Source organism: Mus caroli, unplaced genomic scaffold, assembly GCF_978045245.1.
Source record: "Mus caroli unplaced genomic scaffold, Mus_caroli_1 scaffold_6, whole genome shotgun sequence".
Lineage (NCBI taxonomy): Eukaryota > Metazoa > Chordata > Mammalia > Rodentia > Muridae > Mus > Mus caroli.
Window position 1 is genome coordinate 85,324,687 of NW_028227261.1, and position 14,141 is coordinate 85,338,827.

A 14,141-nucleotide genomic window follows, 5' to 3' on the forward strand; every position below is an offset into this window, starting at 1 on the left:
AACAGTGTTTTTAGCCCCGAAAAGAGTCCTTCATTGGTGTTCTCAGATGCCCACTTTCCCTCCCCACCGGGTAAACTCATTCTACACTCAATCATTTCAGGTCCTTTCTGCCTGTGCTTCTGTCTTCCTAACTACAGTTCTGAAGAAAGGAATTCCCCATCCCCCAACAAGGCAAAGATTCAAAGCAAAGAAGCAGAATGTGAGATTGGTGGGAGGACTTTGAAAGTATTTAGCTGTTTAAGCACAGTGATAGTGTTTGTTTTGACTTAGGAACTTAGTGTGTAGAGTAGTGTCTCCTTTGAGTTAGGCTTGTCTTTTTGTTGTCTTGTTTAGAATGCTGGATCAAGGAATCAGAATGTCAGCTATTTCCCATAGTCACTGAGGCCTATCAAGATTGAGTCCCAGCAGGATAGGAGCCCAGCTATGGTCCTATTAGTGTGCTCTGTGGTCTTGTAATATGTACACAGTGTAGCTTAAGAGCTGAGGATTAAGTTATCTAGATCAATGCTTGTTTACACAATAGAGTCTTAGGGAATGTTAGTAAACAAGCATTCTCACTGGCCTAGTCCTCACCTGCCCCAGTTGTGACAGATGTGTTAGGTGCTTCACATAAAGGGCCACCAGCTACCCCAGACCTTTCTGATGTCTCTCATGTGTCTCTCTCTCATTCCCTTTCTCTGTCTCCCTGTCTGTCTGCATGTTTGCCTCTATTGTTCCCTCATATCCCCACTCCTAGATTGCCTTTCACTCGCCTCTCCAAATAAAACTCTTCCCCTAGATCTGTTTTGTGGCCTAATTTCTTAGGGGTATACCTTGGCATAGGCCTACCAAAGGTACCCCACCCCTCAAATTTTATCTTATCAGTAAATAGCACCCTCTTATTTTGACAAACTTCAATGTTACAGAAAAGTTGTGCAATTATAGATCATTGTAGATTCACTGGTGAATTTCCTACATATGTTGTACTGCACCAGTCTTAGCTGTAGACACCACCCTATGTGCTTTGGTATGATTCTCCTTGTTAGGCCACTTTCCTAGACAATCATAGTACTACAACCTAATATAAAGGGTTTTTCTCATTTTTCCCTAGTTATCACCACCATATATAAAATACATACTTAAATGTTTGAGAGTTCTCCATTGTGCTTATCAGTCTTGTTTATGTCACCTCAGTTTAGAAGACTTCTCCTGTCATTTGTACTAGATTGTCATTAGGGCTTTTGAAGAATTTGGGTCTTCATGTTGACTTGATTTTGAAGAATTGACTCCTTGATGGGATTTGGGTTAATGACTGCAAACTGAAGACCTTCAGATGAATTGTTTGCTCTTAGTGGTTTACTTCAGGAGGCCTAGGACATGGCTTTGATCTGTCAGTGGTGATCATAGTTATACTTTCTTGATTAAGTTGGTATTTATGACATTTCCATATTTTGAAGTTTCTTTGTTTTTGTAACTAGTAAGACATCTGTTGAGCTTGAATGTTCTGCTCTTCTGTGGTCTGTCCTCTGATACATGACGATTGTTCTCATCTAAGTCGTTATTACTGTAAAAGTTATGTAACAGTGACTCTTCTTGTCCTACATGTATTAATGATTTCTCGTGAAGAGATCTTTTTCTCCTTCCCTTCTTCATTTGTCTCTCCATTCCTCTTTCCTTCCATCTAATCCTATCCTGTCCCATCCCCATCCTCCTCCTCCTCACTCCATTCTCCTCCCCTTCCCCTTCCCCATCCTCAGTCCCTTCTCCCAGTGATATGGAGTCATGCATTCTTTTTACTTGTTTACTCCTGTGCTGTCGGCATTCATTTTGATGCTCAGATTGTCCTTCATGTGGTTTATGGGAACCATCTGCCCTGGTGGATTGGTATTATTGCAACCAAGGTAAGCTCTTTTGACGTTTGGCCCAGCTGTTGTCCTCCATGTGACTGTACTGCGCTTGCTTTGCAGCAAATCACTGAGCTGAAGAAGGAGAACTTCAATCTAAAGCTCCGGATCTACTTCCTGGAGGAGAGAATCCAGCAGGAGTTTGCTGGCCCCACCGAGCACATCTACAAGACGGTGAATACCCACTTTTGGCTTCTGTCTTTGCGCAGTTTCTCCCAGAAGACATTTGACTGGTATTTGTTCTCTGAGTTAGCATGAACAGCTGGAGCTGTTGTCTTTTAATTTGGATTGATTATGGGAAACAGCATGATGCTAGGGCAGCCCTTAGTAAACAGGTGTATGATTTAAAGGCAGTCTTTTAATCTTTTTGACATCAGATTTCTGACTCACAGTCTTGGCCTCAGTTGTCTTTTTATAATTAGGCAGAGGTACAGTAGAATAGCTTTGTAATTGAAAGCTGGTGTTACCAACCAGTGGGGTAACTTTTAGCCACTCACCCTGGCTCTGGGCTTGTTTCCACAATGAAGTGCTATTTAGATGAAACCAGGGTGACAGGTGTAAATGGGGTGGCAGGTACAAATGGGGTGAAGGGCGGTGGATGGCTCCTCCAGCAAGCAATCACTGCTGAACAGTCACTATCAGTGGCTTATAGACTCAGGCCTCCCAGAGTTAGGCTGGTCAGATTTTCTGCAGTTTGACTCTTCCATACCTGTGTGCTTGCTTAGAACTGTCAGAAAAAGTCTCTCCCTTAACCTGGAGGTCTATGTCTGGAACCAGATGTTGTCTCAAAAAGTTGCAAGAAGAATTTGGCTTTCTAGAGATGCCATGAGTCCAAATAGTATGCAGGTGCCTATTTCTTAGCTTTTGCTAGTAGATTAGCCCCTGGCTTGGGAATTATTCCATCTTCTCTCCTCTGATGTTTGTACTGGTAGAAACTTTTGAAGGGAAGGAAGGAGCTCTCCTGGAGGTTTAGTGGTGGGGGATGGGAGTTACTACCTAGGTTTTCTTGAAAAGGGATCATACTGTTCTTCAGGGCCCTTTTCAGCCGACAGGAGCTGATAAATCTCCCTTGTCACTGAAGGCACTTTCTTCCTACACTGTCAGGGCAGAAAGACAAAGTATAGCCTCTTTTTGGAGGCAGTGGTGATGGCAATCAGAATTTCAAGGGGGAACCAGTAGTTAAAGCACTCTGTGTGCACTGTAGACAAGCATCTCACAGCTTCAGGTGGCAGAATGTCGGTGGCATTGGTCATTTTACTTTGATTCTCAAGACAGTGCCAGGCAGTAGAGCTTATCCTGGTCTGATAGTGAGGAAACTGAGGCTTGGGGAATGTCAGTAACTTGCCTGTTGTCATGGTGCTACACAGTGGGTTTGAGCCTCATCTGCCCAACTCACTGTATTACTTCCTCTCCTCGTCACTGACTGGATGGTGTAGTTTAATTATCTTCCTCATCAAGCTATTGTGTATGTGTGTCTGCTTCAGGTTCAGATGGTAAAAACCCTGAAATACACCTCCTGAGAAGATGCTCTGACCCCTGGGTCCCTGGATCTAACCAGTGCTATTAATGGCCTGTACAGAGTTCTATGTAACACTTTACATAAGTCTGTGTGTAACCCTGTTTTGTATAAATCCCAGCATGTTCTGTTTTGCATTTTGTAGCTTCCATTTAATGATTTCGTGAATGTCTTTTCCAAAAGTAGTTTAAGAGCTGTTTGAGTCTGTTGTAGCTTTATAATAGTCTGTGCATTGAAGACATTCTGACTCGAGGTTTGAAAATGGCTGTCATCATACGTACACGTTTAGAGCTTGAGAAACTGTGCATGGGGAACTTACACATACTAGCTAGCCATCCTTAATGCTTGGTTCATGCACAAGCCCCACTCCTAGAGCACAGTGTGTGGCTCCCACTTCCACTCTGCTCAGTGGGACCCAAGGCTTGGAGGGTGTTTCTCACAGAGGCATGCTTGAAGACATTGTGCACTGGCACTGGTCGGTATGCACTGTTACCCAAAGGAACGTTTCTTCAGAGAACACTTCTGCCTGATACATAGACTTCTTGAGCTCCTGTCTGACAGTGAAGCAAGCAGCTCAGGCTTCTCCTACTGCTTATTTGGTTCTCCTGTCCCCACATCATGGAATCCCCTTGGTTCTTCTTGATAGTGTCGAATCTGACAGTCACCGCTCTGCTTCTTATCCCTGTGCTTTGCCATCTAAGGACAGGCACAGGGTTACACTGCCAGTTGCTTTGTTCTCATGATGGCAGAGCCTGGGTCTGTCTTGTTGACTTCAGTGTCCTTAGTCCTAGGGTGTGTTAATAGTACTCAAGTGTCTGAAGTAAATAAATGAGTGTCCACTGACTTGCTGTTATCTCCTTCTGGGAAGGAGCCATGTTCCTCAGATCCTGCATTCAAGGCCTTTCTGTGTGGGCTACACCACTGACTGGAGTGCCCTGGGGGAAACCATGAAGGGAGAGAGCATGAAGGAACATGAAAATGTTATTATTTTTAAAATACAAGTGTAGTGCGGGAAACTATTAAAAATGAAGAGAGAGAATTCAGAGAAATCGTGGGTTAATAGCAGTCCTTTGTAGGCTGTACCCAACTCTCCACCACATGAATTCTTTGTGCATTCTGTCTGGACTGCATTTGTGGCTAAGTGAGAAGCCCATCATTACTCTGCCACCTCCCACTGGCCGCCACCTGCCAAAGATTGTTTTTTGTTCTCATGAGTGACTTGTGAGCCCAAGGCCATGTCTAACTTCCTTTGTTCTAGAACCTTAAGGAAAAAATGGTTGATGCTATGATGTCCCTTAGAGACGACTCCCGACATAAGCCGGGGCTTTTTGTGAATGTACTGAAATCAAAGTGAAATAAGACAGGCCAGGCTGCAACCTCCCATCTATCCATTCACAAGGTTTAGTTTAGTTGAGTTTTAAATCTGTAGCACGTTTCCACTGCAACAACACATGCGTGATTGTAAACAACGACAAGTAATTGCCTTCGAATGGGAAAAGCAAATTGTAAATTTGCCTGGCGGAGGGCAAACAATTTTTAAATCAGCCTCACTTCTATGACATTTATGTCTAGATATTTGAATGCTCTGGCTGTTAGACTCTTGGAACATTTACATAATTGTTCCAAGTCTCTGGGAATCCAGGGCTTTCTTTTGAGACCACCGTACTTAATAATCCCTTTTCTCTGTGCCTCAGAGCTAAGGATGTTTCTAGCATCTGTTAGTCTAAGTGTGGCATAGCCAGTCCGGACTAGAAGTAGGTTGCCTACTGTCAACACTTGCTACTCCTACCCCTTACGACCCCTTATGCTGTATCTTTTCTTACCTTATGGCCTCTGCAAGAACATTGAACTCAAGGTGGAAGTGGAAAGTCTGAAGCGTGAGCTCCAGGAGAAAGATCAGTTGCTCGTCAAAGCCTCGTGAGTACCTGTTACCCCAAGAGCTTGCCCACTGGGTCCTACATGTGGGTATTGGGCTGGGCAGTGAAATGAGGAAGCCGCTTTTCTAAGCAACTTGTTCTCTGACTGGCTTTTGAGGACCCCAAGGAGTTGTCGTTTTTATTTAATTACTTGTTTTTTAACTGTTTTAAATGCATAATGTAGTTCTAAGAAAATGAAACACACTTAAGGGTACAGCACGATGGATTTTTATGAAGCAAGCACGTATGTGGAGTTCCTGTCTGAAGCAGACAGGAAACATCACCAAGCTTCCAGAAAGCCCCCTTCCCTTCATGCTCTTTGAACATCCTTCTTTTCCTCCCAGATGCCCACTCATATGTTCTCAACACCTATTTTTGAACTTCATATAAATGGACTTAGACAGTAAGCCCTCTATTTTATTTGTGAGAATCAAGTCACCTGTGTTGTTAAGTGTATTGCTCTTAAGGGAGTTCATTTGTCCTCACTGATGAAAATCTGTAGGAGTAGAAGGGTTCTGGTGGGTGGAGACAGGGAGGCAGAGGGAGGGCTTCAGCCTGTAATTTGTTTCAAACTTGTTGTGTGTACTAGGGACTCTTGTAGTGTTCTATTTAAAGGGGATTCTGATACATAAATCCATTAATTAGTTCATTCATTCACGGATTTATTGAATGGCAATCTGTAGACCTGTTGGTTCCTTCTGTGTTCCTCAGGGTTTGTCACACAGTGGCGCGCACCACACCCTGAAGATCTGCAGATATACTCCTATGCCTCAACCTCCCACAGCCATAGGCTACTTGAAGATGCATTGTGAGCAAGTGAAGTGTTGTGGAGGTGTGGTAATGGCATGTGTGACAAGTGGGGATAGCAAAGTGTGCTTAGGTTTGCCCAAGAAGAGTGCAATGTCTTTCCAGGTGGTCCACAAGGGCTGCTTAGACGTCTGTATATGTGTTTCCCTTGTCATGGCGTGGAACTTCTGTTGGACATGGACGGGCTGGAACATGCTTGCATCGCTCTCCAGGCTGGGCTATAATAGGGTCTGGTGGTTGCAAATTGACTATTGTGACTTTGGGGTAGACCAGAAACTCCCAGGCCTAATCTTCTCTGAGTGCTGCTGAATGAGTGAATAAATTAGTAAATATGCCCAGACTAAGAGGTCTTCACTATCAATTTTCTTTCCTTTTGGAAGTGGCTCATTGAGTACTGAAGCAAATCTGCTATACCCAGCTTGAGATCAATATTCAAGTTTGGCTTTCTTCATACTCATTGCCTCACTGCTATAGAACTTGGATAGCACTTGACTTTTCAGCAAAATACATACACACGGCAGTCTCACCTTACAAGGACTCATGTGCCTTTCTCATTATTGTCTCTCAGGATGGGGTGTTTTGGGCACTTGCATGCATGTTTATGTATTTCCATGTCAAGGCTTGTATTCAAGGCCCTTTGTGATCTGATCAGTTTTGCTAACTTATTCAGAGAATACTTATCAAATGGGTATTGTTTGTTGTACCATATGAGGCTCCTGGTAAGACAACAGTGATTCAAACAGATGTACAAGAATTTGTTCTTTTGGGAATGATGATGATAATGAGATATTTACACTAGCAATTGTATGACTACAGGTTGGGAGAAAATCTGGACAGAGAAAAAGGCACCATCATAAGAGTTTATAGCTATGGCAGTAGATATATAGACATAGCTAATCAGAGTGGAGGGATGCCTGTAGAAGTGACATTTGATGTGAACCCTGTGATATCACTAGAATTAGGCAGGTGAGTGGGTGGAGATATGTTAAGGAACAGGGTGTGGCAAGTCTGAGGAAGTAAGAGGAGAGTAGCATACTAGAGATTCTGGTCTATGTTCTAAGTTCACATAAGTAACTGACACAGAGTTTGCTTTTTGGAAATGCTACTCTGGTTGTTGAGTGGGAGAGGGATTGTGAGGATGCGGGGAGACCATTTGAAAGCCAGATGGTTGAGTAGTGAGGTGAGAGCTGGATGCTGACATGGATGGTAGGCTAAGGGAAAGACCCTTATGAAGCACAGTCACAGGCCTTGGTGATGAGTGAGAAGGGAGATGTCAGGATATTCGTTCTGTTTTGTTGCTGTGATAAAATACCTTGCCAAAAGTGATTTGCGAAGAGAAAGGGCTTATATTAGCTTATAGTTTCAGAGTGTTCGCTGAGGAGGCAAAAGGCTGGAAGTGCGCTTATCCCACGCCACTGCCAGGTGGATGCTGGGCTTCAGGGAAGCACCAAGACACTGCTCCTTTGGTGGGAGAACACAGTCTGAGATGTGGGAAAGCAAAAGTTGGGGTTCCCAGACTCCCAAGCACCCAGCTATCCTTGTGGTGCTGAACAGAGGAGTCCGGAATGAAGGATAGGGCAGGCCAGGCCAGGAGGCTCCCAAATACCTGGACATCTAGGTATTGTTGAGTCTCCAGGAGGAGTTGGGAGTGGGTGCTACAAGCTGAGGATGGTGTCTAGCCTGGGGCCAGGGGAAGTGGGGAAGCTCCAGCTTAGCTCAGTGGTGATTGTCCTTAATCTTTCTGATAGTTGTCTCTGGAAGCACAGAGAGGCCTTCTACAGGAGAATTAAGCTGTAGCTTGGTAGTCAAAGGACTTCCCCCCCCCCCCCATGGCTCACTACAGGGGATCTTGATTGATGAAAGGGACAGACGATGGTTCCAAACTGTTTATTGCCTGTCCATCATGAAAAATGGATGCATAGCAACTTCTCAGGGTGGACCTGACATTAAATACCTTTTGCAGGGAGGAATATCTGGGAAGGGAAGCTTATTGGCTAAGCCCTCAGGGTCTCTAGTTACCTCATTAGTATGGAGAACTCTGTTCTGGGCTTATAGGACCACAGGTCATGTTTCCTTATGTGGGAAGTGTGGCATGTGTTTCACGCCAGGAGTCTGGCAGGGAGTGGGGAGGCACCTATCGTCTCAGGTGTGCACCCACCGAGTCTTCAGGGTCTCAGACGTGCTCTACCTTACCAAGTTTCCTGGCATGGTTGCACGATCCCACAAGCTACAATCCGTCATGGCAGGGAAGCTATGGGAGGAGTAGGAAGCTAGCTGATCAGTTTTACCCATAACCAGAGAGCAGAAAGAAGAAACAGCAAGTAATGCCAGTCTGTAAAACCTCAAAGCCCCCCACCCACTTCCTCCTTCAGGCTTCTATACCATTCTCACCAGTGGGAGACCAAGGGTTTAAGTACATGTCCTATGGGGGACATTGCTTACACAAATCATCCCACAAGGAGATGCTTTCTCAGCTTAAGGTCATGAGCCCTATTGATGGATGCTCATACTGACTTGCCCATTTCAGCTTCCTTTCTCCCACATCTGTCCCCAGCACGTCCTACAGGTTCCACAGGTGTTGTTCTTTGCTTCTCTAGCTTCTTCCCAACAGATGTCTTCCCTTCTTAGCCCTCCCTGCCCAGTGCCTTCCCATCTTCTCCTGTTGCAACAGGATCCTTGCTCCTCCTTTTAGCCTGCACTGGCCTCTTCCATGGACCTCTCTGGCATATAGTGTCCATCCCCATATGGGTAGCTCTTTTCTGTGTCTAAAACCCTTTCACACCCACACATATCACATCATTGTTCAGGTGGATCACAAGGAGCGTCCTGCTTTTAGAGAGGAGGGAATGAGCCCTGGCAAAGAGAAGGGCTGTAATCTTGGACAGAATGGTCAAAACTTAGGATAAAGATCAACTCCCAAATTTCTCATTGGGCACTAGGTTTCACAGTTTTCTTTTTTAAATTGTTCATGTGTTGACATAAGAGTGTGCACAATATCTCTAAGTGGCTTTTGATATCTATCTACCTGCTACTGTGATGGGGCTTTCCCTTTTGCCTCTAACTACCCAAAACCCAGCAGTATGTCTGTGGTAGATGTTGATGGACCTTATTAATGTAAATTCTGTCAGCTCTTTTTCTGAGTTGGGTTTTCATTTGGGAAGGGATAGGACATGGGCTCTGAAACAGGAAAAGGACAACTCTAACTCAAATGGAAATAATCTAGAAGAAATGGTGATGGTTAGGAATGGTAATGAGGAAAATGTATGTAGAAGGTTCTTTCACATTGAGTGGAAAGCTGGTGTACAGCTCTCAGGCCTGATAGTCTGCCTGATCTATATTTGTAGCCCAGATTTATTTATTTATTTTTTAAGCGTAGAGGAAAAGAATTGACATTGGTCCAGTTCTAGCTTTATCCTACACCTGTATGTGCAGTGATTGACAAGGGTATGTAGCTGTCAGTATTCCCATTTGAGTGAAGAGAAAGCTGAGACCCAGAGAACTGTAACGGGTTGGTTGTGGAGCAGCCTCTGAGCTCACTCTGCTTTGCAAACATATCTGTGTGCTAGTTTTCCATTGTTCAGTGTATCAGTTATAATAAGAGGACATTAAAAACAAAAACAGTCATATTGTTGGGAGTAAATTTTATCTCTGTAGCTTTAAAACACAAACAAAAAATAATAATTCCATTAGCAGAGGAAAATTGCACCATACTGCTGAGTATAAATTTTATTGCTACAGTAACTGTAAAATACAAAGATGATAAATGAAAAGTTGGAACATTTATTATTGTGAATATATTTTATTGGTATAACTAAAACACAAACAAACTGAATAATGCTGGTAGTTGTTAAAAATTGTACAGCCTCTTGACAGCATATGCAATTCAGGCTGTGGAAAGGCAAGATTAGATCTGAACTGATGTAAGGGAGACCAGAGTGCAGCAGAGGGAAATGCCATACAGGGGACTCTGAAAAGCCCCAGGGCAGAAGAAATCCAGGACCAGAAACATCTAGTGTTTGCTGTGCAAGCACAGGGACCCAAGTTTGGATTCTCAGCACCGGTATCAAATTGAGATAAGGTGTTTTTAATCTTACTGCTGGTGGTGGGCGGGCAGGGGAGATGGTGTTTGCTGTTTAAGCAGTAGCAGATTCAGTAGAAAGCCCTTTTTCAAACTGAATGAATGACTGAGTGAGGTGGAGAGCAATAGAAAAGAGTGTACCCTTTGTCCTCCTTACACATATATATGTGAGCATCCACTTGTGTGCATATACCACATATCGCACGCAGAGAAAGATAAAATTCTCTATCTACAGCTTGCAAAAGAGAGGAGGCCAGTCTAGAACTCTTTTTCCCATCTAATGCCCCTTAGGGAGTGATAGAAATGACTGTGAGTCATGTGAATTTGGAGACAGCACTGACCCCAGAAAGGAGCTGAGGGAGTTGGGGGCTGAGGACACTGATGGCAGCAATCAGGAAATGAGCATGTTGGTCTCAGTTCTGAGCTCAGACCCCAGCAGAGGGGTAGCAGGAGGGCTCTCAGCTGCACAGCAGGGCCTGTGCTGCCCTGGCCTACAGGGGAGGCCTCACAGCAGCACGTGGGGGGCGCTCATGCAGAGTGCTGAGCCAGGGCTGCAGAGGACCCCATGTGGTAGCCCATTAGTTCCAAGAGGTAATCATCTCATTTTTCACATGAGGAGACTGAGGTATAACAGCTAATTTACTGAGGCTAGGTAATTTACCCGCGCCACACTGCGGATGGAATAGAGCGAGAATTTAGAAGCAGATCTGTCCAGGCCGTGATGGTGTTCCTCCTTTTAGTTATTCACACTGGATTCCATTAACGTGATATTGTGTGGCCTTCTGAAGCCCTGCTGAAAGCAAAACTAGGTATAAATAAGGCCTTTATTTGCAGGTGATTTCTGTGGGGGACTCGGACAGCCAGCACAGCCCTCCAGGTGGTACTGTTCTGGATGAATGCTTCACGGGGCCCAGTGTGTGAGCATCTGGTTACAGGGCTTTGGATTAGGGAATTTTATATACTCCTTAATTCAAGCTAGGGAGGTGAGAGGCGGGGTCTTGCTTGGTTTTCTGTTGCTGAAGCCAGTTTTAGGTGGAGCCATTTCCTCAGTGTTCCTTCTGGACACTGCAGTCCTTTACCCTGAAGCCAGGATGGCTTGAGTCACAGCAGTGCAGCCACCACTGCTGCATCCCTGGTCTTGGCCTTGGGTTTAGTGTCATGCCCAGCCCTGATTGTCTCACAGAGAGAACATTCTAAGGGGCCACAGCAGAGTACCCTGGGTATTTAGTATCACAGTAACATGAGGTACAGGGATCTTATACCCACTCCCATTTCACACCCTAAGTGGTAGCCTATGTTGGATCTGTCTTACTGTACTTAAAATGCTTGCCCTCGGGCACGCAAGCCCTAACCTCGAATATATGTTTGTTGCACACTGATCCTCTGCCTGTTGGTCCCCAGGCCTCCTTTCCTACACCATTGGTAGAAGAATACTAGTGGGAAATTGGCAGTTGCAATCAAGAGTGTTAGAGTGTGCTTGGGCTCAGTTATTCCCTTTCTGTGTCTCCAGGAATCGTTAAACTGCAGCACTGACAATGAGTGAGTGGTTGCTTTGTATCAGACACCTCTTCTCAGGTCTTTGTTGGTATTATCAATCAAATGTGTTACAGCAGAAACCATGTAGGTCTTTAAAATATAGAGAGTTGACCTAATTAAGTATATGTCATACAGTGAATTAATATATAGGCTTTAAGATGATGATACAGATTTATATTCACTGACTCTAAAGGGTATTTTCAGTGTAGTAAGTGATGAAATTTGATCACTAAATGGTTCTGTTTGGGTAGACAGTAACCACAAGTCTGTGTGTTACAATGTTGATTAGTATCCTCCGGGGTAAGAGTATGGATGATTCGGCCCATCCCATGTTTCTTCATTATACATATTACATTTTTGCTTTGTTTTTGTGGAAGAAACTTAGTTCTGTAAATGGGAGCAGTGACTGGCAAATACCCCTTGTCTTTTATGGCTGGTGGAATTGCCATCAGGCAGGCACCCAACTGAAACATGCCCTCTGCCTCTCTGCAGCAAAGCGGTGGAGAGCCTAGCAGAACGGGGTGGTTCTGAAGTCCAGCGGGTGAAAGAAGATGCAAGGAAGAAGGTGCAGCAGGTGGAAGACCTCCTAACGAAAAGGATTCATCTTCTAGAAGAAGTAAGTCTGGAGATGCCAAGGGTCCTCCCTTACAGAAGGTTAGTCTTTGGGAGGGGGAGGGTGTGGTGGCATTCTTTTCTCCCCGAAGATCACATTTCAGCAGAAATGCAGTCTTGTCAATTCTGACTGAGTGTCTTCTGGATTCTAGCCTCTCTGTAGGCACTTTACACATGTATCTTACAACCCTTACAATGTTGTCCTCCTTCCTGTGAGGACAGTGAGTTACAGAAGGAATGACCATCTAGTACTCAACAAGTCTGGCCTCAGTCAGCTTGCATGCTGCTTAGCTATTGCCTGCCTACCCAGCTCTTTCCCTGTCTCTAGCCATGGTCCACTATCTTGTAGAACTCACGAATATCACCTCTTCAGTAGGTCTTGTGCTGTTCATTCTGTCAGGCAGTTGCTGTGACCATAGTTGAGAGTCAGGTCCTTTCTGACTGAACGTCTGCTTCTGGATAGGACAGTAGAAAGTACTCTTCCATTTTAAGCTAGTGTTAAGTACCACAGTTTACATAGTGTGCCTAAAATGCCTAAGGTGATAAATGTTTTAGATTTGAGCTTATTATTATTATTGAACATGTGTACAGAACCAATGAGCTATCCTGGGGGTGGCATCCATGACTAGACAAGGAATTTACTTATATTTTACATATGCATTATATATGTAGTCAGGAGAGAATTTATGCAATAATTTAACATGCCTGTGTTTTGACCTGTGTGAGGTCAGGTGTGAAATTTTCTACTTGTGACATTTTGATGATAATACTCAAAAGTATTTTGAGCTTTTCAGAAGGATTGTGATGACCAAGGTACATTAATAAGTTACTATTATTTTTTTCAGACAGCATCTGCTAGTTAGTAAGGGTGTCTCAAATTTGGAATCCTCTTGCTTAAGCTTCCCAGACATTATACTTGCTTAAGCTTCCCAAACATTATATTTACAAGTATGCACCCCTGTTTTAGGGTTTCTATTGCTGTGACCATGGCAACTCTTGTTTGTTTGTTTCTGTTTGTTTGTTTTTGAGACAAGGTTTCTATGTAGCCCTGGCTGTCCTGGAACTTGTTCTGTAGACCAGGCTGGACTTGAACTCAGAGATCTACTTGCCTCTGCCTTCCAAGTGCTGCGATTAAAGGTGTGCACTACCACCACCCAGATGCCCACAGCAACTCTTATAAAGGAAAACATTTAATTGGGGCTGGCTTACATATCAAATGTTTAATCTATTATCATCATGGCAGGAAGCATGGTGACATGCAGGCAAACATTGTGCTGGGGAGGTAGTTGAATTCTATAACTGACTTTGCAGACAGAAGGAAAGAGAGAGAGAGAGAGAGAGAGAGAGAGAAACAGAGAGAAAGACAAAAAGAGAGAAACAGAGAGACATACACACACACACACAGAGACACAGAGAGACAGAGACAGAGAGAGAGGGGGCACAGAGAGAGAGAGAGAGACAGACAGACGGATAGACACTGGGTTTGGCTTGAGCATTTGAAACCTCAAAGCCCACTCCCAGTGGACACACTTCCCCCTCCAGTGCTCTACCTACTCCAACAAGCAAGATCTGCTAAAAGTGTCATTCCCCGGAAATCAAGCATTCAAATCTATGAGCCTGTGGAGGTTGGATGGGGGAGGGGCTTATTCTTATTCAAACCGCTAAAACCACCATACAATCAAGACAGTTATGAAAGTTGTCATCTTTTGATCCAGATTTCTGTTTGTTCCATTGCCACCACCCCCAACCCCCACCCTCCACCCCAGTACTTCCCAGTGTTTCTGTTCTGTTAT

At 44.3% G+C, this 14,141-nt stretch overlaps 1 protein-coding gene across 7 annotated transcripts in view; it reads left to right on the forward strand.

The window, feature by feature from the left end:
* Cdk5rap2 (CDK5 regulatory subunit associated protein 2) overlaps nucleotides 1-14,141 on the forward strand; it is a 174,140-nt gene that overhangs the window by 27,184 nt on the left and 132,815 nt on the right. For all 7 annotated transcript variants that reach the window (XM_029476180.1, XM_029476182.1, XM_021159965.2 and 4 more), the window contains exons 4-6: nucleotides 1,947-2,057; nucleotides 5,240-5,316; nucleotides 12,229-12,352. In XM_029476180.1, coding sequence (XP_029332040.1) covers nucleotides 1,947-2,057; nucleotides 5,240-5,316; nucleotides 12,229-12,352 — 312 coding nt within the window. The remainder of the gene's footprint in view (nucleotides 1-1,946; nucleotides 2,058-5,239; nucleotides 5,317-12,228; nucleotides 12,353-14,141) is intronic.